This window comes from Gigantopelta aegis, chromosome 12 (genome assembly GCF_016097555.1).
Source record: "Gigantopelta aegis isolate Gae_Host chromosome 12, Gae_host_genome, whole genome shotgun sequence".
In the NCBI taxonomy this organism is placed as follows: Eukaryota; Metazoa; Mollusca; class Gastropoda; order Neomphalida; family Peltospiridae; genus Gigantopelta; species Gigantopelta aegis.
The window spans coordinates 28,890,267-28,916,646 of record NC_054710.1 but is presented as its reverse complement, the minus strand read 5'-3'; the positions used below and the strand labels follow the sequence as shown (position 1 = coordinate 28,916,646).

Here is a 26,380-nt window from a genome sequence, read left to right as displayed (position 1 = left end):
GGAGTTTTAGCCACATATGTTACTATTGTCGTCTACGGGATTTGATTTGGTAGTATACACCCTGAATGTCGACAACAGAAATTTATTTGCCGCTGGGTAACCATGTGGCGGGAGCGTGTTAAGATTTTTGCGTATCCTGTCTGTGATACATAATAGACGTTGGTTGCTTAGCGATTCATGCGTCATCTTTGTTTCTTGACAAAATTAATTTGTGTGAAAAGTCATGTCTGGGACATTAGCAATAAACCACCATAGTTCTTGTTAACCTGTCTCTGACACATGTGAGAATTCACAATGACCGAACTGTATGTTTTTAAACTATGTTTTGTTTAAAGGGACATTCCTGAGTTTGCTCCATTATAAGATGTTTCTGACTAATAAAATATTTCTACGATTAAACTTACATATTAAATATATTTTCTAGTTTAGAATATCAGTGTCTGTATAATCAATGTGTTTCTGGTCGTCTTAATATTTCTAAGAAGCCCAAACTGGATTTTGTCTTCAAATAATTTCGTACGTACTAAAAACATATTTTAGGAAATAAAATGAAATTTAGCGTAGTACAAATATTTAGAATGATCAGAAACACGTTTAATATACAGTCACTAATATTTTATGCAGAAAAATATATTTGATATGTAATTACAATCGTTAAAAAGTCTTTGTTAGTCGATAACATCTTAAAAACTGCAGCAAACTCAGGAATGTCCCTTTAACGACAATCATCGGCTATTGGGTGTCAAACATTTGTTAATTTTGACTCGTAGTCATCAGAGGAAACCCGCTACATCATTCCATTAGCAGCAAGGGGTCTTTTATATGCAATACAGGGAAGCACATACCACAGCCTTTAACCAGTTTCGGTGCACTGGTTGGAACGAGAATAGTTTTGCTCTCCTTTCTTAGGAACGTGTGCGGGAAGAAGCCCAGTGGTAAATCGTTCGCCTGATGCGCGGTCGGTCTGGGGTCGATTCCCGTCGGTGAAATAGGGCTATTTCTTGTTCCAACGTCTTGTATATCAAAGACCGTAGTATGTGCTATTCTGGTGAATATAAAAGATCCATTGCTACTAATGGAAAACAAAGATGTAGCGGGTTTCTTCTCTAGGACCACATTACCATATGTTTGACATCCAATAGCTGATGATTAATATACTAATGTGCTCTAGTGGTGTCGTTAGACAAAACAAACTTTAACAGTCGACTGAACTGTCACACTCGCCTGACCCATTATCTAATTGGGGGTTTTCCCGTTCCAATCAGTGCTGTACGACTGGTATATCAAAGGCCGTGGTATGTGCTGTGTTTTCTGTGAAAACGTACATATAAAATGCCTTTCTGCTAATGGGAAAATGTAGCAGGTTTTCTCGAATACCTGTCACAACGACCAAATGTTTGACATTCGGTGATGGCTAATAAATCAACGTGCTTTAGTGGTATCGTTAAACAAAACAAACTTTAAATGAAACTCAAACCTGTTTTTATATTTGACGTGAACGCAATTAAAGAATAACAATTAAAATATCACCTTCGCCATTTTGAAATATAATGTGTATTAATTAATGAGACAAAACTAAAACCAAACACAAAATTATGAATTATAAATGCAACATAAAAACGACTGCATATAATAATATAAAGTCATAAATTAACTTTAAGATAATTTTTAAAAATGTATTCAGGTCTTGACAAAATAATGTTTACTTAGGTTTCGCACTGGAAATGAAAATATTTAATATTCTCGCATCATAAATATCGTATGACACACAACCTCAATTAGTAATCTAGCTATATACTAAATATGCGCCTCGGAATTAATTAAGGAGCACCTGAATTGTATTGCATGCGTCGTAGGATCAAACCACCTCGGTGGATCCATTCAACTGATTGTGTGTTTTTTTCTCTCGTTCCAACCAGTGCCCACAACTGGTAAAAGGCCGTGGTATGTGCTATCCTGTCTGTGGGAAAGTGCAAATAAAATAGCCCTTGCTGCATTAGGAAAAAATGTAGCGGGTTTCCTCTGATGGTCGTTCTAATATTTGTACTAGGTTAAATTTCATTTTATTTCCTTAAAAAAAGAACTAACGAAATTATTTGAAGACAAAATCCAGTTTGGGCTTCTTACAAATATGAAGACGACCAGAAACACATTGAATATACAGACACTGACATTCTAAACAAGAAAATATATTTATCATATAAATTTAATAGTAGAAATATTATATTGGTTTGAAACATCTTACAATGCAGCAAACTCGGGAATGTCCCTTTAAGAAACATAATATGAACATGTATCACAACATATTGTAAAAACTAAACCTAACCCTAAATTCAACTCAAACCTATGTCGTTATGTCAATGGCAATTCAATGCTATTGTATTATATAACATACATGTAATTATGTCCCTGTGGTATATGTTGTTAAAGCCAACGAGAACCCGTGCTGTTAGCAATCTTCATTTCAAGTTGGGCAATTTAAAATTGTATTGTGAGACCTAATTTCCATGTGTGCATTAAGGTTGGACCTAAACTACTCTGGTAACCTTATAGTTTACTGCTGTCAGCGTAACAAAGACTGAACATACGATTTATATTAGGTTCTTGTCATTATCGGTTTAAGCAATATTTATTTAAGATCCAAGATTGATCCATAGACTTAACCTGTTGAATGTATTTTCCTATTTACGTCTTATCAGATTGCACTTTCAATAGCCCAAGAAAACAAGCGAATTATGCAAACAAAGAAGTCTCGACTTCTCAAGATCCATCAAGTGTGTTAGTCAGATAACTTTGTAAAGTGGATGTTTTATTTATTTATTTTGTTTACATACTATGTTATTAGAGTAAGTATTTTACTATATCATTCGTAGAATCGCTAGCAAGCGAACACATTAAAGTGGCAATGTCGTCCTTCTATATAACATGTTTGACTAAAGTAAGTCTTTAGCGCTCCCACTGGTGAAATATTTAGGAAACTAATGAGTTAAATTGGCAATGTCGTCATTTCATAAATTAAAATATTTGACTAAACTAAGTCTTTAGCACTATCATTCGCAATATCTTTAGAAAGCGAACAATGTTGTCTGTTCAATACATTTGAGCAAAGTAAGACTTTAAACGCTCATTCGCCATATCTTAAGATAGCTTATGAGTTAAAGTTGCAATGTCGACTTTTCATAATTAAAATCAGTGACTAAAGTAAGGATTTACCGCTTCCATTCGCCATATCTTTATATAGCTGATAAATTAAAGGTGCAATGTCATCTTTTAAAAAAAAATCCTGGATGTACATGTATTTCAACTTTAAACGCCTGTTGGCTATATTTTTAACTAGTAATAAGTTAAAGTGGCAAAGTTTGTCTTTCCATAAAATAAAATATTTGACAAAAGTAAGGGTTTAATCTGCCATTCGCCAAATCGCCAAAAATATGAATTGAAATTGAATGTGGAAATACATGCCACACCGTTAATTCACCAGAAAGATAATAACGAACATTTAAACATTGTCATTACTATTGTATCAGTTTTACAGAACATAACAGATCTTTATTACACTCGGGGCCCTCGTACGATGGCATTTGCGGAATACAAATATACATAAATAATATAGCAACATCAGTATGACAGGGTTTGAAAAACCAATTCATAAACTGTAAATAATGGAAGAAAGGAAGGACATGTTTTATTTAACGAAGCACTCAACACATTTTATTTACGGTTATATGGCGTCATACATATGGTTAAGGACCACACATATATTAATAGAGGAAACCAGCTGTCGCCACTTCATGTGTTACTCTTTTCGATTAACTGCTAGAGATATTTTATATGCACCACCCTACAGACAGGGTAGTAATTACCAGAGCCTTTGATATACACTGGCTGGAACGAGAAATAGCCCAATGGACCCACCGACTGGTATCGATCCCAGACCGACCGCGCATCGAGCGGGCATTTTACCACTGGGCTACGTCCCGCCCCCCTAAATAATGGAAGTCTTAGGAGTAACAGAAGCGTTTGTTGATTACAGTTATAAATCTACACTCGTTTCTAAGGACCGGCCTCGGTGGCGTCGTGGTTAGGCCATCGGTCTACAGGCTGGTAGGTACTGGGTTCGGATCCCAGTCAAGGCATGGGATTTTTAATCCAGATACCGACTCCAAACCCTGAGTGAGTGCCCCGCAAGGCTCAATGGGTAGGTGTAAACCACTTGCACCAACCAGTGATCCATAACTGGTTCAACAAAGGCCATGGTTTGTGCTATCCTGCCTGTGGGAAGCGCAAATAAAAGATCCCTTGCTGCTAATCGGAAAAAGTAGCCCACGTAGTGGCGACAGCGGGTTTCCTCTCAAAATCTGTGTGGTCCTTAACCATATGTCTGACGCCATATAACCGTAAATAAAATGTGTTGAGTGCGTCGTTAAAATAAAAACATTTCTTTCTTTCTTTCGTTTCTAAGGGTGCCTATATTTTAACAACTGAAAAGCTGCTTAAATTTGTTTACATTTGGTCTTGTAAAATAATATTTCTGAATATATTTACATCTATCTTCTGTAAATTTGGTACATATCAATAAGTTCTGAAATTCATCACAAACATCATTAGTAGTAAAATAGATACATTTTTTTTTTATATAAAATATTGGTTCATCTTTCTGTTTCGATAGGTAAAAAGTGTTTAGCTATACGAAATCTTAGAAATGTATTACACAGCGTTTTATCAAGTATATTGAGATATGTTTCAAACACTAAGTTCTCTTTAAATAGTCTGTAAGTTAAACCTTTATTGGATTTTGAAATGCCACTTTGCCAATTCTGTAAAAACTGGTCTGCACCGGCTCTTAGAGATAATCACATCACCGGCCTCTGTGGCGCAGTGGTTATGCCATCGGACTACAGGCTGGTTGGTACAGGGTTCGCAGCCCGGTACCGACTCCAACCCAGAGCGAGTTCAATGGCCATGGGTCGAGTTCTTAACACCCTTCTCACTAACAACTAACCACATGACAACTAACAGGTAACCCACTGTCCTGGGCAGACAGCCCAGATAGATGAGGTGTGTGTGCCCAGGACAGCGTGCTTGAACGTTAATTGGATATAAGCACGAAAATAAGTTGAAATGAATAGACGTGATATTGTCTTGAATGTGAAAATTGCTTAATAGGGGAGTGGGGAGAGTCGTCTATGTTGCACGAACCGATTAGATGACTGAATGAATAACTGAGTACTTAAGCGTCCTATTTGCAGCCACTTTGTAATTATTCTTGTCAAATCAATATGACGTTCTAATCCAAAACCGTGTATTTATAATCGCGATACAGAAATAACATGCTAATCGCGTGACTGATATTGGTGACGACTTTGTTAACACACGACGTTATCAGTAACACAATATTTACAAAGACCGTAACAATTTTAAAGGTATTTCGTCCTCGAGAGAGAACATTGACGATAATGTGTTAATGTAATCATCAATAAGGCCATAACAAAATACGTTTAAAATTTTCACTTGTCACGAGCTTTTTTTTAATTACCCCCTCTCCCCATCAAAAACAACCCTCAAATCATTCTGTACGTACCGAAAAACACGTTTAATATACAGCCACTAATATTTTATGCAGAAAATATATCTGTTAGTCGATAACATCTTAAAAATTGCAGCGAACTCAAGAATGTCCCTTTAATGGACTACCATAATTAAAAACTTGTATTGCATTGTATTATTGTGACCTTGACATACACAACCATTCTAACATTGACTCTCTGTTTAGACATCGTAGGTTATTCCATTTTATTTTTATATTTTTGATAATATGACGTGTGGTTCACAATGACTCCATATTATGTTCATTTCATTATTTACTACTTTCTATATATTCACCAAATTTCCCATAATATTGTGATACAATAATTAATTCGTCTGAATGTGAGGCGTATAAGTATGACATGTTGAACGTTCGCCAGTGAGACCTATTTTGACATAACGTCACTGAAATATATACATAGCTAGCGTGGCGTTCGCTATTAAAGGCGCAGACCCTAGTTTCAACTCGTGAAAATGGGCACTAAGTTTGGTAATCTACAAGTAGAAGATGCAGTCCACTTTCTGTTCTGTTGTCCTTTGTATGATCATATTCGCCCAACCATGTTCTTTTATAACAGAGGCTTCGACATTAAAGCAGTGCTTTTTGGAAATAAGGATTATCCTTCTGAATTGAACCTAAAGATAGTACAATCTGTGCACAATTATATTACTTTAACAAAACGATTCACTTTATAATTATACATTACCTAGTATATATATATATATATATATATATATATATATATATATATATATATATATATATATATATATATATATATATATATATTATTATTATTATTATTATTATTATTATTATTATATATTAGTCTGGTGCACCTTTTGCCTGTTTCGCTTAAAATTTGTATTATATATGGTTTACACACGTAGCTCATGTATATTTACGAATGCGAGTTCTATATCTAACAAAGTATTTGTAGTTTATATGCAATGGCTGAAATGTTATTTATGTAATGTTACCTTTCATGTTCATCATTTATTTCAATTAATGTATTATGTCAAATTATATCGTGGAGAGGCATTTACATAGGCCTACAGCCTGTTTGCCGATCCATTTCATTTATTTTAAATGAATAAATATTGTTTAAAAAAACACAAAAAAACAACAACAGTAGGTAACGTTAAAACGGAAAAATATCCTTTAAAAATTGACTATAACTTGAATCAATAACCGCACGTGTGTTTTAAAAAATATGAAAAATGCATTTTGTGATATTAGAAATATGTACGGAAATGGATAATGTAAAGAATAAAATATAAGTAACGTTTGATTAAACGGCTGTAATAGTGACAAATATGCTGTAATGTTTAAATACTAGGGTATGTCCCTTTAAATGCATTTGACATACGCTTATACCGTGAGAATGAACATGTTATATTACTGGAGTAGTTTGCAGTTAAAAGGTACATACTCTAAATATGGGTTAGAGAACCGTAAATATAAAAATATGTTCTAAGTGGACATCGTAGATTATTCCTGTAGACCACGACTGGTATATCAAAGGACATGGTATGTACTACCCTGTCTGTGGGATGGTGCATATAAAAGATCCCTTGCTGTTAATCGGAAAGAGTAGCCCATGAAGTGGCGACAGCGAATTTCCTCTCTCAATATATGTGTGATCCTTAACCATATGTCTGACGCCATATAACCGTAAATAAAATGTGTTGAGTGCGTCGTTAAATAAAACATGTCTTTTTTTCATATATACGAATATATAGAGGATTCGTCACGAGTGTTTTTTTAATATGGAAAATATCAGCCGAGTCTATATTCATCGGCATCGATTAACTAGACGAGGGTGATATTTTACATATTTAAAAAACCACGAGTTGCGAATTCTATTTATCATATAACACTTCTAAAATAACATTTTAATTCAATGTTTAGTAAGACACAGTACTAAAGTCGCCGCCATTCTTTCTAAGAGCAAATTACCAAATATTTGACATCCAATAGCCGATGATTAATATATCAATGTGCTCTAGCCGTGTCGTTACACAAAGCATACTTTTTTCCCTCCCTAAAATAGTAACTCCTAGATCAGTTGAACGAATCCACCGAGGTGGTTCGATCCTGCGACGCAAGCACCTAAAGCGAGCACTCAACAGACTGAGCTAAATCCCCCCCCCCCCCCCCCCCCGCCATACCCCCCCCCCCTTTCAGGAAGCAAAGACAAAAGGGCATATGGACGAATTCCCTGAAAAGGGTACGTCAATGAAAATTGTAAAAAAAAAAAAAAAAAAGTTACGAAGGAGACAAATCCATCTGGGCCCGTGCTTATAAACATTTTCTGAGTCCAGACACAATCTGTAATGACGTCACGCGCATACAATGTGTATGGCATTGCCATCACGTTAGTGTCTCGGACTCTATTAGAGTCTCGAGTCAGGTCAGGTCAGGTCAGAGGGTTTAACGTGCACATTCAGAGCAAGCTGTTGTAGTGCACGCCTGTCTTGGGCACAGGGTGCCGGCCTTAGCCGGCTCCTCCGTCTAGGACAGGAAATTCTCGAGTCTAGACGCTAAACGCTTTATAGCACCAGGCCTGGTCCACTACTTTAGATCCGCCTTTTATATGGAATAATATTTCAAGCAAAGAACTGAACGTACTTTACAGAATTATTGTTATGGACATTAAATAGTATAAACACACTTTCAATTTGTGGCTGAATACTCAACCTTTTTTATTTAGCCTCTAATTTCAGTTCAGACAATGCTTTTTGTAGTACCTGCTAAACGTTTATTCCAAATTCTGCCCACTTCAAACTTATCTCCCCCTCCCCCCCCCCCCTCCCCCCCACCACAATATATTTAGCTGAAATTTTGTGTATAGCTTTTTCTTGTTCCGTTACAGATCAAGTTTGACTTTCATAGCGATTTATCTATTTGTGACAGAGTTATGGCCCTTGAAATATGTTTTTCGTTCGTTAGTATCACATAACGTTTTCCAGATTATTTTTTCTTTCACAATGTCTTGCGATATTGAGGTACCTTTTTCAAAATTATTATTACAGATAGTTTAACTCTCTTTTTTTTCATTTTTTTTTTTTTTTTTTTTTTTTACAGCTGATGTCACTTGCCATTCTGGCAGTTGGTGTTATTCTCAAGTTCTTTCCTGGAAAAATCTTCTCCTATATACTAACAGCGGCGAAGGACTTCGATCTGGTGAAACTGCCCTCTGGTGCCGAGGAGATCAATTTCCTACCTTTGCTGGACACGGTGGGCGTGGTTCTGATAGTGTTAGGGTGCATCCTACTGTCAATCTCCTTCTTGGCTTGCTGTGGCGCGTGCTGCGAGTGGCGTCTATTTCTCATACTGGTGAGTGACTAGTACTTATTATACAGATTACAGTAAAGGTTCATAAAGACTGGATGCAGTGCGTTCGTGCGGTCCGGCTAAAACATAATTCAAAATACATTAGTTTCAATGAGAGTATCTAGACTGGACCAGTGCGTCAGTAAACCGCACGCGGTCAGCAGCAATGAAATAATCGTATATGTGTATGTGCCCAAAACGCAAGCCCCACAGGTATACAGACGCAGCAGTTGGACCGCACGCACGCACCGCATCCTGTCTGTATGAGCCTTAAGAGTAATAGTGGCATGATGTAGAGGTTAACCCATCGGATTTAATTTGCGTGTTCACTTGTGCGTATACGGACACGGATACGGCCAAAATCCCACACAGTGACATAGGCCTAACATAAAACTGTGTCCATTAGTCCGGTGTATGTTGTGGTCCGGCGTACGGCTGCGGGTATGGTTGTTGTTCGTTGGTATTTTATTTTTTTTTATTTATTTTTTTTGGTGGGGGGTGGGGGTGGGGGGTGGGGGGTTGTTAGTTGGTTTGTTGTTTTGGGTTTTTTGTTTGTTTGTTTGTGGTTTTTGTTTGTTTTTTGTTTGTTTGTTTGTTTATTTTTTCATTTATTTATTATTATTATTATTATTATTATTATTATTATTATTATTATTATTATTATTATTTATTATTTTATTATTTGTTTGGGGGTAGGGGTGGAGGGGGGGGGGGGGGCAGGGTTTCGACCGGACCATGTCGTGTTAGGTACGGAAATACAAAACATCGCATCCGGACTGAAAACATACCGCATTCACTCATGTTGACACGTGGCTTTATGGTTGGTTGGTATTGGGTTCGACTCCCTGTACCGACTCCCATCAAATAGGAGCTTTTATGACTCAATGGGTAGGTGTACGGCCACACAACCTACGTCACTCTCACTAACCACTAACAACTAACCACTAACCCTGTGTCCTGGACAGACAGTCCAGATAGTTGAGATGTATGTCCAAGACAGTGTGCTTGAACCTTGATTGGATAAAGAAACGAAAGTAACTATAAATGAATGAATAAGAGTACTAAATGGCGACATATTAGAACAAAGTAAGACCATAGTTCTAAACAAAAGTGAAAAATAATAATACCAATGTTGCAGATAAATTAATTTTTTAATTATCTTTATATTAGCTAGCATATCCAGCGTAATGAAAGTATGTGATATTTCTCAGATTACATACTTTCAGAACTTGATAACATTGCAAATTACATGTAATTTAATCGAGGTCACGGGCACTACGTTTATTGATAATTAAACAGATGTACTACGGTGACACTCCATAACTGACGTATGCATGCATAGTCATCATTCAAAAACATTTTAATAGCATTTTTACACTGAAAGCCGGCCAGCGTTCACATATTACCCCCCCCCCCCAAAAAAAAAAAAAAAACAACCCCAAAACAACAACAAAAACCCACCAAAAAAAAAAACAACAACAAAAAACAACAACAACAAAAAAAAAAAAAAAAAAAAAAACCCGTTATACACTAGTTTATTTTTATGTAAGAATATCCAAAATTACGTCATTCAAATTTGACGTCAATTCCGTTCAAAAAGGCACCGCGTCACATATACTTTCGTCATTTGAATATCTAGTAATGGCGGACTGGAATTAAAATTGCGTGTACAGTTTACAAAAAACACGTTGTATCAACAGTGAGATTATATGATAAAGAGATTATTTCCCTCGTGTCTTTCGGTATCGTCAATATCATATCTATCTGTCTGTCTGTCTGTCTGTCTGTCTGTCTATGTCTGTCTCAGCCTATTTATTTATTTATTTATTTATTTTGTTTACTTTTGTTTTTATTTATTTCAGTTTTCGATTCTTATGTTGATCCTGATTTTGGCTCAACTGTTGCTTGGCGGCCTGTTCCTAGCTAAAGATTCTCTGGTGAGTTGGTTAGTTTCTGGTCGGTCCGTCCGCCAATCAGAATGTTAGGGCTGTTCCCAAATTGACCACAATGGGGAGGTATGGGGGCGTCGTAATTATTAATCTATACCTGATATATTTATTGCAATTATTTATCTAGCCATAGAAGGCCTGGATGTATCCCAATGGTAGAGCGTTCGCTTGATACGCTGTCGGTCTAGGATCGATCAGCATTTGGGCCATTTTTCCTTCTAGCCAGTGCACCACGAGTGTATCAAAGGCCGTGGTATGTGATATTACATATTATTAGCCATATGGTTCAACATAACCGAGTTAATAATAATCATACGAAGCACACGTGTAATAACGTTGCTTCTCCAGTCCAGGCACAGACTGTGCATTTAAAATATGACGTCATTTCGTCGTCTCCTTCTAGTTGTGGCTGAAACATTTTGATTTGGATAGTGTTATTCATAAAGAAAACAACAATAATAATATTAAATTAAAAAAAAAAAAATAATAAAAATAATAATTAAAAAAAAATATATATAATAATATGGATAATAAATAAATTATTACACTCGCGTGTGAGACGTACTGATTTTGTCAGGATCCGTGTATTACCCTTGCTCTTGCTCAGGCAATACAAAAATCCTGACACTCGTTTCATAAAATCAGTACGACACACAAGCTCGTATAATAATCTCTATTAAAAGCTCCCTTGCTACTGATGGAAAAATGCTTGACATATCAAATAGCCGATGATTAATAAATCATTGTGCTCTAGTGGTGTTGTTAAACAAAACAAAGAAACTAACCATACATGGTTTAAACAAAATGTTGTTTTGTGAGTTGTGAGAATACAAAACAAATTGTCTTCAGCCTATATCATGTGATTTAATTCTCAAACACCTCAGATGACAGCAGTAGTATAGTGTTGGAGTAAGGAGATTAACAAAGGCCACCTTTCTGCCTAAAAATAAGTACCACAGAGATGAATTTGGGTTAGGATAAGAAATCCCAAAAGTGTAATACTTGTGGTCGGCTATTGAGACTGGCCCTAAAGTTCGGGTTACACAATTATATCATCTGATACGAAATACGTACGCTAGTCGCCAGAGTTTCACAACTCCTACGAAGCTACTCACGACGCTCATGACAACTATCGATCATGCCCTCCAAGCTGTAAATAACCTGGATACAGTCTAATCCGACAAGGGACGTTACTCTTCGCGCACATGCGCTATGGGAATGTGAAATACCTTTATTTAGGAGATAACCATATGGAGTTTTTAGATTTGCGGCTGTTATTTTCTATTTTATCCCGCAAATGTCATTTTTGACCAAAGGCGTAAAACCTGAGGTAAAATATGAAACATTTGCGGGCATCAAATAGACAATAACAGTCGCAAATCTAAAAACTCAATATGGTTATGTCCATTGCAAACTCAATCGGTTTTCAACGGAACTGTATATTTGGTATTTCTTGAAAAAAATACCTGGCTACAATTCAACTGTAGGCCAACTTGGCCTGTTCAAATTGCTAATGACGTCACTTTCGAACGACACAACTAAACCACATTGATTAATTAATCATCGGCTATTGGATGTCAAACATTTGGTATTTATGACTCGTAGTCATCAGAGAAAACACGCTATATTTTTCCAAAAACAGCAAAGGATCTTTTATATGCACTTTATATGCACTTCCCCACAGACAGAACATACCACGGCCTCTATCCAATTGTGGTGCACTGGTTGGAACGGGAGAAAACCCAGTCAGCTGAATGGATCCACCGAGGAGGTTTGATCCTGCGACGCAAGCACCTCAAGCGACCACTCATCAGACTGAGATAAATCCCGCCCCTATTATCAAAAAAAAAGGGAGCACTCTATTTGTCAGCTCAACTATTTTTGTAGTATGAACCCTGTACTTTAAAAAAAAGTAATTTCTGTCTTTGTTTTTAGCTGAACAAGGCACTGAAGGAAACTCTGGCCACGGAGATCAAGACCAGGTACAAAGGTCCGGCAGACAGGAAGGATGCGTTCTCCATGGTCGTCAACATGCTGTCATACTCCGTACGTACATCTGTCTGTCACTCTGTAGGGGCGGGTACAGGGAGGATATGTTCTCTATGACCGTCAACATGCTGTCATACTCCGTACGTACATCTGTCTGTCACTCTGTAGGGGCGGGTACAGGGAGAATATGTTCTCTATGGTCGTCAACATGCTGTCATACTCCATACGTACATCTGTCTGTCACGCTGTAGGGGCGGGTACAGGGAGGATATGTTCTCTATGGTCGTCAACATGCTGTCATACTCCGTACGTACGTCTGTCTGTCACGCTGTAGGGGCGGGTACAGGGAGGATATGTTCTCTATGGTCGTCAACATGCTGTCATACTCCATACGTACATCTGTCTGTCACGCTGTAGGGGCGGGTACAGGGAGGATATGTTGTCTATGGTCGTCAACATGCTGTCATACTCCGTACGTACCTCTGTCTGTCACGCTGTAGGGGCGGGTACAGGGAGGATATGTTCTCTATGGTCGTCAACATGCTGTCATACTCCGTACGTACGTCTGTCTGTCACTCTGTAGGGGCGGGTACAGGGAGGATATGTTCTCTATGACCGTCAACATGCTGTCATACTCCGTACGTGCATCTGTCTGTCACTCTGTAGGGGCGGGTACAGGGAGGATGTGTTGTCTATGGTCGTCAACATGCTGTCATACTCCGTACGTACATCTGTCTGTCACTCTGTAGGGGCGGGTACAGGGAGGATATGTTCTCTATGGTCGTCAACATGCTGTCATACTCCGTACGTACGTCTGTCTGTCACTCTGTAGGGGCGGGTACAGGGAGGATATGTTCTCTATGACCGTCAACATGCTGTCATACTCCGTACGTGCATCTGTCTGTCACTCTGTAGGGGCGGGTACAGGGAGGATGTGTTGTCTATGGTCGTCAACATGCTGTCATACTCCGAACGTACATCTGTCTGTCACTCTGTAGGGGCGGGTACAGGGAGGATATGTTCTCTATGGCCGTCAACATGCTGTCATACTCCGTACGTACATCTGTCTGTCACTCTGTAGGGGCGGGTACAGGGAGGATATGTTCTCTATGACCGTCAACATGCTGTCATACTCCATACGTACATCTGTCTGTCACGCTGTAGGGGCGGGTACAGGGAGGATATGTTCTCTATGACCGTCAACATGCTGTCATACTCCATACGTACATCTGTCTGTCACTCTGTAGGGGCGGGTACAGGGAGGATATGTTCTCTATGACCGTCAACATGCTGTCATACTCCGTACGTACATCTGTCTGTCACTCTGTAGGGGCGGGTACAGGGAGGATATGTTCTCTATGGTCGTCAACATGCTGTCATACTCCGTACGTGCATCTGTCTGTCACTCTGTAGGGGCGGGTACAGGGAGGATATGTTCTCTATGGTCGTCAACATGCTGTCATACTCCGTACGTACCTCTGTCTGTCACGCTGTAGGGGCGGGTACAGGGAGGATATGTTCTCTATGACCGTCAACATGCTGTCATACTCCGTACGTACCTCTGTCTGTCACGCTGTAGGGGCGGGTACAGGGAGGATATGTTCTCTATGGTCGTCAACATGCTGTCATACCCCGTACGTACGTCTGTCTGTCACTCTGTAGGGGCGGGTACAGGGAGGATATGTTCTCTATGACCGTCAACATGCTGTCATACTCCGTACGTACCTCTGTCTGTCACGCTGTAGGGGCGGGTACAGGGAGGATATGTTCTCTATGGTCGTCAACATGCTGTCATACTCCGTACGTACGTCTGTCTGTCACTCTGTAGGGGCGGGTACAGGGAGGATATGTTCTCTATGACCGTCAACATGCTGTCATACTCCGTACGTGCATCTGTCTGTCACTCTGTAGGGGCGGGTACAGGGAGGATGTGTTGTCTATGGTCATCAACATGCTGTCATACTCCGTACGTACATCTGTCTGTCACTCTGTAGGGGCGGGTACAGGGAGGATATGTTGTCTATGGTCGTCAACATGCTGTCATACTCCGTACGTACATCTGTCTGTCACTCTGTAGGGGCGGGTACAGGGAGGATATGTTCTCTATGACCGTCAACATGCTGTCATACTCCATACGTACATCTGTCTGTCACGCTGTAGGGGCGGGTACAGGGAGGATATATTCTCTATGACCGTCAACATGCTGTCATACTCCATACGTACATCTGTCTGTCACTCTGTAGGGGCGGGTACAGGGAGGATATGTTCTCTATGACCGTCAACATGCTGTCATACTCCGTACGTACATCTGTCTGTCACTCTGTAGGGGCGGGTACAGGGAGGATATGTTCTCTATGACCGTCAACATGCTGTCATACTCCATACGTACATCTGTCTGTCACGCTGTAGGGGCGGGTACAGGGAGGATATGTTCTCTATGACCGTCAACATGCTGTCATACTCCATACGTACATCTGTCTGTCTCGCTGTAGGGGCGGGTACAGGGAGGATATGTTGTCTATGGTCGTCAACATGCTGTCATACTCCGTACGTACATCTGTCTGTCACGCTGTAGGGGCGGGTACAGGGAGGATATGTTGTCTATGGTCGTCAACATGCTGTCATACTCCATACGTACATCTGTCTGTCACTCTGTAGGGCCGGGTACAGGGAGGATGTGTTGTCTATGGTCGTCAACATGCTGTCATACTCCGTACGTACATCTGTCTGTCACGCTGTAGGGGCGGGTACAGGGAGGATATGTTGTCTATGGTCGTCAACATGCTGTCATACTCCGTACGTACCTCTGTCTGTCACTCTGTAGGGGCGGGTACAGGGAGGATATGTTCTCTATGACCGTCAACATGCTGTCATACTCCGTACGTACCTCTGTCTGTCACGCTGTAGGGGCGGGTACAGGGAGGATATGTTCTCTATGACCGTCAACATGCTGTCATACTCCATACGTACATCTGTCTGTCACGCTGTAGGGGCGGGTACAGGGAGGATGTGTTGTCTATGACCGTCAACATGCTGTCATACTCCGTACGTACATCTGTCTGTCACGCTGTAGGGGCGGGTACAGGGAGGATATGTTGTCTATGGTCGTCAACATGCTGTCATACTCCGTACGTGCATCTGTCTGTCACTCTGTAGGGGCGGGTACAGGGAGGATGTGTTGTCTATGGTCGTCAACATGCTGTCATACTCCGTACGTACATCTGTCTGTCACGCTGTAGGGGCGGGTACAGGGAGGATATGTTGTCTATGGTCGTCAACATGCTGTCATACTCCGTACGTACATCTGTCTGTCACTCTGTAGGGGCGGGTACAGGGAGGATGTGTTGTCTATGGTCGTCAACATGCTGTCATACTCCGTACGTACATCTGTCTGTCACGCTGTAGGGGCGGGTACAGGGAGGATATGTTGTCTATGGTCGTCAACATGCTGTCATACTCCGTACGTACCTCTGTCTGTCACTCTGTAGGGGCGGGTACAGGGAGGATATGTTCTCTATGACCGTCAACATGCTGTCATACTCCGTACGTACCTCTGTCTGTCACGCTGTAGGGGCGGGTACAGGGAGGATATGTTCTCTATGACCGTCAACATGCTGTCATACTCCATACGTACATCTGTCTGTCACGCTGTAGGGGCGGGTACAGGGAGGATGTGTTGTCTATGACCGTCAACATGCTGTCATACTCCGTACGTACATCTGTCTGTCACGCTGTAGGGGCGGGTACAGGGAGGATGTGTTGTCTATGGTCGTCAACATGCTGTCATACTCCGTACGTACATCTGTCTGTCACTCTGTAGGTTGTTTTTTGGAACATTTAGTTTTTTTAAATAAAGGTGCTTAGAAATGAATTTTCATGGCAAATTAATGTTGTATATTGTGGATGATGAAATTTAACAAAAAAAGAAAGCAAATAAAATTATTTAAAAGGGCACTTCAAACGCAGGGGGATGGTGTCACGGGACGACTGTGACCTCCCCTTCTGTATACCACAATTTTGTTATAGTCTGTTCCAATAAAGTTCACAAATCACCTGTTTACTAACATCTTTCTTTTAATTTCAAAAGTAAACACCACTTTGTACATCAATGAGAGCCAAAACAAGTAAATGCTAAATTAGGTAGACTATCATTAAATAGATATTTACAAAATATTTACTTGTCTGTTTAATATGTAAGAAATAATCGACGAAAATTATTTTTATTCTATTTCCAACAATACTATAGTATCACAGTTGCACTATTATATCATAATTCTACAACACTAGAAACGAAATTCTACAAAAAATTATTTCAGCTTGTATGTGCATAAATCTCACTTTCCTTGGATGAAAATAACTTTCAGCCTGGTTCTATGAAATATTAAATAGAAAATTAATCCTAGATGGCCACCACGAACCTACTGAAATATGATATGCAATAGCTCGACATCTAATTGTGATACAGTCACGATATTAGTGGCTATTCTTGTTTGTCCTATATGATGAGGTTGATATATATATGATGGGTCTGCAATGCTTTAAGCAGTCACATTTTCATAAACTTACCATAAACGCAGAAATGACCAATACATTGAAAATACAGGTTTAGTCTTTTTCAGTCAGATTTTGACAAGAATAATACATCGAAAATATAACTAAAGGGACATTCCTGAGTTTGCTTCACTTTTTAAGATGTTATCGACTAACAGAGACTTTTTTAATGATTGTAATTGCATATCAAATATATTTTTCTGCATACAATATTAGTGGCTGTATATTAAATGGGTTTCTGAACGTTCTAATATTTGTATAAGGTTAAATTTCATTTTATTTCCTAAAAAAAAATTGTTTTCTTACGTACGAAATTATTTGAAGACAAAATCCAGTTTTGGGGTCTTACAAATATTAAGACAACCGGAAACACACTGAATATACAGACAGAATTTAAGACAGTTATATATTTTATTATATATTAATTTTAATTTTTTTACGATCCCCCTCCAAACCTCCCACAAAGTTCCCTTGGCATTTCACCTCATATCATTGCCCCTCCCCCTCCCCCCCCAATGGATTTTCTGGATCCGCCACTGTACGTCATTGATATACGGTTTAATAAATGAAATACTATAGTCGTTCCCGTGTGAGACCGTTTATATTATATTGTAGGTTACTTATTTTACTATTGTTTGTATCTGTTATATTCTTTTTTAGATTTGCGTTTACCACAGTTTGACACACAATAGCCGATGTATTTTTCGTGCTGGGATGTCGTTAAACATTCATTCATTCATTCATTCATTCATTCTGTTATATTCGTTGACAATTCAGTATTTATTTATATACTGACCCACACTGAAACATAACAGAACTAGTTTATATATATTTTTTTCCTTTGTGATACATGATCCACATTGTTATTTCGTGAGTCGGCGTGTTATCCCAAACCTGACGCATAGTTGTATTCAAACATTCCATAACACGTTTATACAACTATTACAACAATTAAAAATACTGAATGTTTTTTTTTCTAGATGTCGCACTTTTTATGAACATGTGAGCGTTTTCATTCACTGTAGGTTAATACGTTAATGGAAAATATCATCTCACTACACATGCAATTAAAAACAAATAAGGTGCAGCATTTTCGTTATCACAGTCAACCAAAGCAAGAGTCATGTTTTATTTACGTTGGTAGCAGACGAACTTTTGCATGGCGCATTAATACAATAACAACAGTCCGATGTTACAGCTGGGGTATAAGAGATTTGACTCCGTCCAGGCGGGGTATAAGGGTTTTGTCCAAGGCTAAATAGCCAATGAAATTCGAGTATTTTTCATGAGATAAGAAATTATGTGCTAGGGTCAAACTACTAACTTACACGATCGATCTCCCGACTTCTGCAACTGTAAAGTTTTTAGTCTGAGCAACTCATACTACAGATTAGTTGTTAATCTGAGCGCTCCAAGTTGGCCAACTCAGTCATGACAGTTAATAGCCTGATCATAGCATTTTTAATGTTTTTAATTTTAAAGATTAAAAAATATATTTTTTTGTTTTAGTTGGAGTGCTGTGGATCTCGGGACTATAAGGACTTTGATAACACGGATTGGAAGCTTTTCAAGTACCCCCAGAACGGAACCCCCCAACAAACAATTATAGCCGCTGTCACCATGACATGTTGTAGGAAAAAATACATAGATGTTGATCCACCATTGCTTTCTTGTGCGAAAGCTCCGATAGACACTTCAAAGATTTATAATACGGTAATTATTATATATATTACATGTATTTTATTATATTTTTAATTCTTATAATTGTAGTTTAATTATAATTGTTGTTGCTTTGTGTGCTTTTGTTAGAAATGTATTTATAATAATTATATTAACTAAAGAACCAGTTTTGTATTTTTTCCTGATTCAAAAACATCACCATCATCATAATCATCATCATTTTTATCATCATCACAAAAACTACCATCTTTATCAGTATCATAATCATCATTATTGTTATTGTTCAACTACAACAACAACTATTACTACTACTACAACTACTACTACTACTACTACTACTACTACTACTACTACTACTACTACTACTACTGCTACTATTACGACTACTACTAATATTGCTACAATAACAACAACAACTACTACTACTACTACTACTACTACTACTACTACTACTACTGCTACTACTGCTACAACAACTATTCCTACTACTATTACAACTACTACTACTACAACAACTACTACTACTACTATCATGACTACTACTAATACTGCTACAGTAACAGCTACTACTTCTATTACTGCTACTATTACGACTACTACTAATAATACTACTACTAATACTACTATTACTACTACTACTACTACTGCTACTATTACGACTACTACTGCTACTACTACTACTACTACTACTACTACTACTGCTGCTACTATTACGACTACTACTACTACTACTACTACTACTATTACGACTACTACTAATACTACTAACACCACTACTACTACTACTACTACTGCTACTGCTACTGCTACTGCTACTACTACTACTACTACTACTACTACTACTACTACTACTGCTGCTACTGCTACTATTACGACTACTACTACTACTACTACTGCTACTGCTACTATTACGACTAATACTACTACTACTACTACTACTGCTACTACTACTACTACTACTACTACTACTACTACTGCTGCTACTGCTACTATTACGACTACTACTACTACTACTGCTACTGCTACTATTACGACTACTACTACTACTACTACTACTACTACTACTACTACTACTACTGCTACAACAACTATTCCTACTACTATTACAACTACTACTACTACAACAACTACTACTACTACTATCATGACTACTACTAATACTGCTACAGTAACAGCTACTACTACTATTACTGCTACTATTACGACTACTACTAATAATACTACTACTAATACTACTATTACTACTACTACTACTACTACTGCTACTATTACGACTACTACTACTACTACTACTACTACTACTACTACTACTACTACTACTATTACGACTACTACTAATACTACTAACACCACTACTACTACCACTACTACTACTACTGCTACTGCTACTGCTACTGCTACTACTACTACTACTACTACTACTACTACTACTACTGCTGGTACTGCTACTATTACGACTACTACTACTACTACTGCTACTGCTACTATTACGACTACTACTACTACTACTACTACTACTACTACTGCTACTACTACTACTACTACTACTACTACTACTACTACTACTGCTGCTACTATTACGACTACTACTACTACTACTGCTACTGCTACTATTACGACTACTACTACTACTACTACTACTACTACTACTACTACTACTACTACTGCTGCTACTGCTACTATTACGACTACTACTACTACTACTGCTACTGCTACTATTACGACTACTACTACTACTACTACTACTATTACTACTACTACTACTACTACTACTACTACTACTACTACTACTACTACTACTACTACTACTACTACTGCTACTATTACGTCTACTACTACTACTAATACTACTACAATAGCAACTACTACCAGGCCTCACGCGAGGTCAAAATCATAGAGTGAAGTCACTTCTCTCTCAAACTTTAGAGAGGGCGAACTTTTTAACAGCAGGGAGACTTGAATTTTTAATCCAAAAAATAAAATACTCAAAAAGAAGTTATCTTAATACAGGTGCAATTTTTACATTCTGTATTTTAATTTGTATTATTATTTTATTTTTTCACCGTCTGGTACTGCTAATTGATGGGTATGTGCTCTATAGTTTGTTTGTTTGGGTTTTTTTTTTTTAAATCACCTTTCCACATTGCCTTCTTTAGAAATAATGAAATGAAATTGAACAGCACTAATGTAACCGTTAGAATTCATTCTCTCACAAGTTTGTCTTCACATCTTTTTTATAACTACTCCATGCAGAGTATTGTCCAAGTAGATTAATCTACCACGGTCATGCTTAGATTACCAAGAGGCAATTAAATGCAGACCACAGACAGTTTCTTAATTGATACACTGTGAATTTGTCAGACTGAATAAGTACTAGTATCAGTGAACGTGTGAACATTGCTTATCTGCTGCACCTTATCACTTGTTTAAAATAAAACAAATGCTTATAGAATTTACAGTCGTCGCTTAGCACGGGCACTTCGGCGACTTGGGGATCCAGTTTAGGTGACCGCTGGGTGTGTAGGACAGGTTACCATTTATTATGAAACCACTAGGACAGGTTTGCTTGTATTATTTTATAATTTCGACACCTGTTTTGTATGTTGAATTTATTCATTATGACAAAGTCTAATTAAAGGTTGTTGTTTCTTCACGTTGAGGTCTGCTGCTCCAAACGAAATAATTTCTTTTCAATGTATTTTCCGGTCGAGCATGACCCAAACCCCCTAAAAAAAATCATTTGCCATAATCTAGATCCACACCCTTGTACAATTTCCAGCACATTCGCCTGACAATATGCTTCAACAGTCAGAAGCACGTTTAGGCCAATTATTAATGCCAGACACGGGTGTTGTCTGAGCTAGACAGTCTACCGGTATCTGTATCTGTAAGCCTTTCGCATGATTTTGTGGCGCCAGTCTCTCTTCAAACTCTCAGACACTTCACACTTAATTATTATCTATGAATAAATATTCCTCAAGTTCTTCACCATTCATCCGTGATGTGTACATTGCATGTGATGACTATTTTTTTAAAAGGCGACACAGATTTCGCCTTACATTGACTGGCACGGCGAAGTCAGGCTGGTCAGAGTGCAGTTTGGGCTTACTTCGCCCGGTCGCGTGAGCCCTGTACTACTACTTCTACTACTACTACTACTACTACTACTACTACTACTACTACTACTACTACTACTACTACTACTACTACTACAATAACAACTACTACTACTAATAAAAATAACAATTACAACCACAACAACTACTGCTAATCTTACTATTATTATTTCAGGGTTGCTACGATAAACTTTACCAACTCGTGGATAACAAACAATTGTGGGTCATTACTGTGTTTGTCCTCCTGCTTCTGTTGCAGGTACGTACATGTTCTAAACAATTGAGTAGTGTGTACCAGGCCTAATTATGTAGATCACATGTTCTTTGGTCTCGCATTCTCTAAAAGAACAATCTCAAATACGTATCCTTAAATTTATAAAGTTTATTGAGTTTAGCACCACTTAGAATACCTCGAGTAATATCTCTCTCTCTCTCTCTCTCTCTCTCTCTCTCTCTCTCTCCTCTCTCTCTCTCTCTCTCTCTCTCTCTCTGTCTCTGTCTCTGTCTCTATCTCTCTCTCTCTCTCTCTCTCTCTCTGTGTCTCTGTGTCTCTGTCTCTGTCTGTCTCTGTCTGTCTGCCTGTCTCTCTTTCTCTCTCTCTCTCTCTCTCCATCTATTTCTATCTCGCTGTCTCCCTCTCCATCTCTCCCTCTATGTTTCTGTCTCTGTCTCTCTCTGTCTGTCTGTCTGTCTGTCTCTGTCTGTCTCTCTCTCTCTCTCCCTCTTTTTTCCTCTCTCTCTCTCTCTCTCTCTCTCTCTCTCTCTCTCTCTCTCTCTCTCTCTCTCTCTCTCTCTCTCTCTCTCTATCTGTGTGTCTCTCTATCTCTCCATATATCTCTCTGTCTTCCTCTCTATCTCTCCCTATATGTCTCTGTCTCCCTCTCTCTTCCCTCTTTCTCTTCCTCCCTCTCTCTCTCTCTCTCTCTCTCTCTCCTCTCGCTCTCCTCTTCTCCTCTCTCTCTCCTCTCTCTCTCTCTCTCTGTGTCTCTCCCCTCTCTCTCTGTCTCTGTAATCTCTGTCTCTGTCTTCTGTCTCTCTGTCTCTCTCTTCTCTCTCGGTCTCTATCTGCCTCTTCTATCTCTCCTTCTCTTCCCTCTTCTCCTCCCCCTTCCCCCCTCCCGTCTTTCCTCTCTCTTTTCCTGTGTGTGGTTTTGGACTATCTCTCCATATATACTCCTTTTCCTTCTCTGTCCCTCTTACTCTCTCTCTCTGTCTCTCTCTCCCTCTCCTCCCCCCCCCTCTTCTCCCCATCTCCTTCTCTCTCTCTTTCATTCTCTCTCCCTCTTCTCGTTCCCCCTCTGCTATCTATCCTCTATGCCTTCTGGTCTCTCTCTCTGTATCTTCCTGGTCTCTCTCTCTGTTTCTGTCTCTCTCGTCTATTGTCCCGTCTCTGGTCTCTTGTCCGGTCTCTCTCCCTCTGTCTTCCTCTCTTTTTTCCCCTGTTTCTCCTCCCTTCTTGGCCCTCTCTCTCTCTCTCCTTTCTTCTCTCTCCCTCTCTCCCTCTCTCCCTCTCTATCTGTGTGTCACTCTCTCTATCTCTTCCCTTCTCTCCATGTTTATCCCCCCTATTCCTGTCTCCCTTTATGTCTCTCTTCTCCTCCCTCTTCTCTTCCCCCTTTCTTTCCCTTCCCCTCTCCCTCTCCCCTCTCCTCTCCTTCCTCCTTCTCTCTCTCTCTCTCTCTTCTCTCTCTCTCTCCTCTATCTCCTTTCCTTTCTCCCTCTTTCCCTTTCTCTCCCCCAAGTCTCTGTCTCTGTCTCTTCTTACCTACTCTCTTCTCCCTCTCTTCTCTCTCTCCCTCTCTCTCTCATCATGTCGCTATCGCTAACTCGGTGTGTCCCGTTCTCATCTCTGTAGGGCATCCTCCGCCTCTCTTCCACTGCACACCACCTCTTTATTCTCTGGGTCTATGATTGCCACGCATCAATCTGCCCTGCACGGACATTTCTCTCCTGTTCTCTCAGTCTCTACCATCACCACCCTTCGAGCCCGACCAGATCTCATTCCTTCCTAACTAGGGATCTCTCCCGCTCTCTACGTCATGCGGGCGTCGCTATATGTCCTGTCGTCTGCCTCTGTTTCTCCCCCCTTAAGATCTCTCTAGAAGGGGCTTCTAATATCTCCATAATCTCTCCTTCCTCTCTCCCTATTCCTCCTTATAATATTTACACCCTCTTCTCGATCTCTCTCATATCGACCTCTTCCCTCAAGATTGTTGCCTATCTCCCACCTGACTCTCTCCTCCTCTCGTCTCTTCCTCTCGGCTTCTCTTCCCCCCTCTCTCTCTGCCTAATAATCCCTTTTCATACTACTCTCTGTCCGCTGTCTCTCTCCTGTCTCTGCCTCTGCGTCCTCTCTCTCTCTTCTATACTCACCTCCTCTCTTATCTCTCTCTCAGGTCTCCTCTCCTCTCTCTTCTATCTCTCTCTCCTATCTATTCTATCTCTCTCTCTTCTCCTCTCTACTCTTCATCTCTCTCTCTTCTCTCTTCTCATTCATCTCTCTCTCCTCTCTTCTCCTCTCCTCTTCTCTCTCTCTCTCTCTCTTTACTGGGCAATAAATGTATGCAATTTTATTTCATCTAGTACCACTGTGTCAGGTGTAGCCATGCACTTGAAACATGTATGGGGTACCTGTAAAACTAAGTATTACAGGTTTGTGCGAAACTAAGAGTGTTGTAAAATTACCCAGTTACCGGTATATCGAAAATGATCCTTAAATGGACAGACCCTAGTTTTTAAACACTATGGCATATTTTTCACCTAGACCCTAGTTTCAATTCTTAAAATGGACACTAAGTTTGGTTAATGTATACACCTGTAATAAATCTGAGTGAAACAAGAGTTTGTGACGCTGACATATGTTAGAAGTAGACTAAATGCGACTCCATAACCGTTTACTTCTCAGACGTACGCGCGGTTTTTGAAAATATGAACGAAAAGTGCATTTGTGGGGTTAATGACTACACCAGAGACCAGAAACACTTCGTTTGTACGGACAATGATACGTCATGAAACAATCGTAGTAATATAAAACTAATGTTATGTGATTTCAGTGATTATAAACGGCCCTATATAATGAGAAATATGTCTCCACCGTTGTTGTGTTTAAAAAAACGTATGGTCTGTCCTTTTAAATGGTGTCACCGGTTCTTCTGTTAATACTTTGAGGGGTTGGGTATGCTCAATTTCATGGGAAATAATTTTGTTGATATTCGTGCTCATCAACAACAACGTTTTAACCCATACTACGTAACATTGTGCTGCTCTATGAAAGTTATTGGTGTGTGCAACCTAATAGTGTAGAAGGGAATATGTTATGCCCCTTAACAAGACACTCAACTTGTAAATTTTAATTATGGTTATATGGCGTAGTAAAACCATATGGTTAAGGACGAAACAAATAATGAGAGCGGAAACCCGCTGCGCAACATGTAGTGGTCCTGTTCATTGTTCCAAATTCCCCTGCACGTGCTGTAAAACCTCACCGTCTGGTGCAAGGGGAAATTAACATTCTCTTCGACAATGGCCAATACAGCCCCACAATCATTAAAATTTTGAGTAAACGTCAGTATCTATCTGTGATATTTTGTATTTTGCACAGTTTAACACTGTGTTTTTTTTAATTTTTTTATATTGATGATGATCATCATTTGTTTGCATTACCATAGTTTGACACCAAATATAACAGCCGATGTATTTTTTCGTGCTGGCGGTGTTAATATTACAAAGAAGTAACTTTATAAGTCACAATTTTAACGGAGGCGTGGAGTGTACCAAAAGTTAGTATGATTTTATTTACAGTTACCTCCCGGAAATTACCAATATCTCTTTTGTCGGACATTTGTGCGGCGCTAACCATAACCCGTACGAGCGAGACTGTGGGTATGGGGAGGGGGGGGGGATGGGGCAAAATTGTTCTAATCTAAGACCTTTTTACATGTAATTTTCATTAATCTGACTTGAGAACAAAAGTAGTGTAATCCATGTAAAGATGGCGTAGGTTTCGATTTAACCCCCTATAACTGTTTGCAGTAATGCTAATACGGGGGCGGGACGTAGCCCAGTGGTAAAGCATTCATTTATTCATTCATTTATTCATTCATTTTCCAATTAGTAGTGATGAATCTTTTATATGCAGCATCCCTAAGACACTCGCTCCAGCAAGTGCACCA

At 39.3% G+C, this 26,380-nt stretch overlaps 1 protein-coding gene across 1 annotated transcript in view; it reads left to right on the top strand.

Moving 5' to 3' along the window:
• Positions 1–26,063, top strand: part of LOC121385953 (tetraspanin-1-like) — a 31,033-nt gene extending 4,970 nt beyond the window's left edge. Inside the window, exons 2-7 of the mRNA XM_041516747.1 lie at positions 8,675–8,926; positions 10,786–10,860; positions 12,808–12,918; positions 18,922–19,125; positions 22,384–22,467; positions 26,010–26,063. Coding sequence (XP_041372681.1) covers positions 8,675–8,926; positions 10,786–10,860; positions 12,808–12,918; positions 18,922–19,125; positions 22,384–22,467; positions 26,010–26,063 — 780 coding nt within the window. The remainder of the gene's footprint in view (positions 1–8,674; positions 8,927–10,785; positions 10,861–12,807; positions 12,919–18,921; positions 19,126–22,383; positions 22,468–26,009) is intronic.
• The last annotated feature ends 317 nt before the right edge of the window (positions 26,064–26,380 follow it).